This window comes from Solanum pennellii, chromosome 2 (assembly GCF_001406875.1).
Source record: "Solanum pennellii chromosome 2, SPENNV200".
NCBI lineage: Eukaryota > Viridiplantae > Streptophyta > Magnoliopsida > Solanales > Solanaceae > Solanum > Solanum pennellii.
Window position 1 is genome coordinate 17,227,386 of NC_028638.1, and position 1,439 is coordinate 17,228,824.

Sequence of the window (1,439 nt, forward strand, 5' to 3'; positions counted from 1 at the left end):
TTTATGTAGATGACATGTTAGTGACAGGAAGCAGCTTGACTCTTATTGAACATACTAAGTCTATCTTACATTAAGCCTTCAAAATCAAGGATCTTGGTGAATTAAAGTTTTTCCTTGGTATGGAGTTCAATAGATCTGCCAAAGGTATTTTGATGAATCAAAGGAAGTATGCACTGGAAATTATTTCAGATTTAGGATTGGGGAGTGCCAAACTTGCTTGGACTCCACTTGAAGCCAATGCAAAGTTGACAGTTTCAGAACTGGATTGTCTTACAGGAGATTGTGATGATGAGCCATTTGAAGATAAGGAACAATACCAATGATTAGTAGGCAAGATGTTGTACTTGACTATGACAAGACCAGATATTGCTTACTCAGTGCAAATACTCAGTCAATTTTTACAACAACCTAAAAAGACACACCTGGAAGCAACAGTGAGGGTGATGAAGTACATAAAAAGAGAACCAGGACTTGGAATATTATTGAGCAGCAGGCAATCAAACAAGCTAAGTGTATATTGTGATGCAGATTGGGCATCATGCCCTAATTCAAGAAGGTCAGTCTCAGGTTTTCTAATTAATCATGGTGAGACATTATTGTCATGGAAATCAAAGAAACAAAGTATAGTCTCTAGAAGCTCAGCTGAAGCAGAGTATTGGAGCATGGCCAATGCAGTTTCAGAACTAGTATGAATTATTGCTATGCTGAAGGATTTAGGGAACGAAATAGATTAACCAGTTGTGGTATACAGTGACAGCAGGGCATCATTACAAATAGCGGCTAATCCAGTTTCACGAGAGAACAAAACACATATAGATTGATTGCCATTTTATTAGACATAAGATACAAGCAGGAATTATGAAGATAGAACATGTAAACACCAAGGAACAACTTGCAAACATATTAACTAAAGGCCTCCCTAGATCACAACATGAAAATTTAGTAGGCAAGCTTGGTGTGCTCAATGTATTTACACCCACCAGCTTGAGGGAAAGTAATGTGATAGGAGTTAAGGGTAGTTAAGTAAATAGAAAAGTTAGTTGAAAGTTGTTAGCTTTACTGTTAGTTGGTTAATGTGCATATTATAAATGCACTGTTCCATTGTAAAAGATAATCATCAGAAATAATACTCTTCTTCTTCTTCTCTAAAATGCATCTCTGATTAATTTATCAATGGTATGTTAGAATTGTTCATAATCAACAGTATTATCATTTTATAATGAACATGTTCTTTGAAAGTACATGACAACAATCACAATTAATATAAATTTGAAAAAAGATATGGAAGAAAACAAAAGAAAAATATCATTGACTTATATACGAAAAAAATACTATTATTATTTATAATTGAAAATGACTTAGAAGAAATAAAATTTGTATATAGCAGTTTAAATTGTGTACAACGAAGTAGGATTGCAATTCAATCTAAAATTTAAATA

General features: G+C 33.4%; 1 protein-coding gene across 1 annotated transcript; it reads left to right on the forward strand.

Moving 5' to 3' along the window:
- The first annotated feature begins 350 nt into the window (after positions 1-350).
- Positions 351-692, forward strand: LOC107009788 (uncharacterized mitochondrial protein AtMg00810-like). The gene has a single exon (XM_015209122.1). The coding sequence runs from the start codon at positions 351-353 to the stop codon at positions 690-692; it is 342 nt and encodes a 113-aa protein (XP_015064608.1).
- Positions 693-1,439: the final 747 nt, after the last annotated feature.

Bases quoted from the DNA above. Each gene is read 5' to 3' on its own strand.
- LOC107009788 (XM_015209122.1), top strand. From the start codon at position 351: ATGACAAGACCAGATATTGCTTACTCAGTGCAAATACTCAGTCAATTT.